The sequence below is a fragment of the Dreissena polymorpha genome, chromosome 14, assembly GCF_020536995.1.
Source record: "Dreissena polymorpha isolate Duluth1 chromosome 14, UMN_Dpol_1.0, whole genome shotgun sequence".
NCBI classification, from domain to species: domain Eukaryota; kingdom Metazoa; phylum Mollusca; class Bivalvia; order Myida; family Dreissenidae; genus Dreissena; species Dreissena polymorpha.
In genome coordinates this window covers 12,438,225-12,440,002 of record NC_068368.1, presented here as the reverse complement: position 1 = coordinate 12,440,002, position 1,778 = coordinate 12,438,225, and the positions used below count along the sequence as shown (strand labels likewise).

The 1,778-nt window shown below is 46.9% G+C and overlaps 1 protein-coding gene across 1 annotated transcript; it reads left to right on the top strand.

Moving 5' to 3' along the window:
* Positions 1–365: 365 nt before the first annotated feature.
* Positions 366–1,550, top strand: LOC127857178 (zinc finger MYM-type protein 1-like). Its single transcript, XM_052393595.1, has one exon. It carries the CDS (start codon positions 366–368, stop codon positions 1,548–1,550), a length of 1,185 nt encoding a protein of 394 aa, XP_052249555.1.
* Positions 1,551–1,778: the final 228 nt, after the last annotated feature.

Sequence of the window (1,778 nt, the reverse complement as noted above, 5' to 3'; positions counted from 1 at the left end):
AAATGAGTATTCCTTATCAGCCTCGAAATTTTGCGTTTCATAAGCGTACATTTGGGAAGAAAAAGCCAGAACAGCATTCATTCCAATCTTGTTGGTTTGATTCCTTCACATGGCTCCACTACGATGAGGTATGTATAGTAGTATTAAATTTTAATTTGCGATCGTTCTTATCTTTTATGAACCTAACGTTGATCTAAATACAAACGAAATTTTGAAAAAAAAGACACAACATACAAAAAATACTCGTATTGTAAAAAAAATTGTTGCTTAATAATTTTTCTTATTATTATCATTAATATTTAACACAAAATTTATAACAATGTTATTCTTTTCAGAGCCGGGACCTTGCGTTCTGCCATCTCTGCATGGCGGCCAAGAAGTTGGGCAAGATCGGCAACACGAAGGTGGACGGCAGCTTCATCAGTGACGGCTTCTCCAACTGGAAAGCGGGTACCGAGAAGTTCCGGAAGCACGACGAAAGCGAGTGCCACAAGGAGGCGGTCGAGCGACTGGTGACGCTTCCCGCCACGACGCGTGACGTGGGAGAGATGCTGTCAGCGGGGCACGATAAGGAGAAGGCCGACAACCGGAAGCAGCTGCTGCAAATTCTACGCAGCATACGGTTCCTCGCACGCCAGGGCATCGCGCTACCTGGGCACAACGACGATGAGGGGAACTTCATGCAGCTGCTACAACACCACGGGGAGACGGACAGCTCTATCCTCGCGTGGCTGGAACGGAAGCGGGACAAGTTCGTCGCCCCTGATCGTTCGTTCGTCCAGAATGAAATACTCCAGCTCATGGCACTGCGCATCCTCCGTAAAGTGGCCAGCGACATCAAGACAAACGAGTTCTACACAATAATGGCTGACGAGACAACAGACAAGTCCAACCGAGAACAAGTGGTGGTAGTCTTCAGACACGTGGACGAGGACTTAAATGTACACGAGGACTTTGTTGGGTTTCACCAAGTAAATTCCATTGACGCCAATACACTGACGTCGGTCATAGAAGACACTCTTATAAGAATGAACCTATCCTTGAGCCAGTGCAGAGGGCAGTGTTATGACGGGGCCAGCAACATGACCGGAGCGAAGCGTGGTGTGGCGACCAACATCTTAGCAAAGGAGGAGCGAGCTGTGTTCACGCACTGCTACGGACATGCGCTCAATCTGGCGGTTGGGGACTGTGTACGTCAGTGCAAGCTCTTGCGCGACACCATGGATACGGTGCATGAAGTCTCCAAACTGATTAAGTATTCACCAAAGAGGGACAGTACTTTACAGACCCTGAAGGAGGAGATGAGCCCCGATACCCCTGGGTTCCGTGTACTGTGCCCCACGAGATGGACAGTGCGTGCAGCAAGCCTGTGTAGTGTCTTAGACAACTACACTGTGTTACAGACCTTGTGGGACACCTGCTACGAGCAGACCAAAGACTCGGAGATCCGTTCCAGGATAGTAGGCGTGCGGTCCCAGATGGAGAGCTTCGACGCTCCACGTGCACAGGTGTGCTACCGACGCAATGGACTTGTTAGATGTTGCCAATAAGTTCGTCAGTGTGAATGAATCACGGTTAACTATCTTCGGGAAGTTTTCATAGAATGTGACACTTGGCATTAACATTACGCGAACAGTGCATGATAAATTGTGGCTTAAAAATGAATTATCCGTAATTTTTGTTTATTTAACTTAATTAAAAAATATTTCTTCATCCTGGTTCAGTATTTTAATAGTGCTCGAAATGTGGATACATTATTTACTAATCATGTCATATTG

Bases quoted from the DNA above. Each gene is read 5' to 3' on its own strand.
- LOC127857178 (XM_052393595.1), top strand. From the start codon at position 366: ATGGCGGCCAAGAAGTTGGGCAAGATCGGCAACACGAAGGTGGACGGC.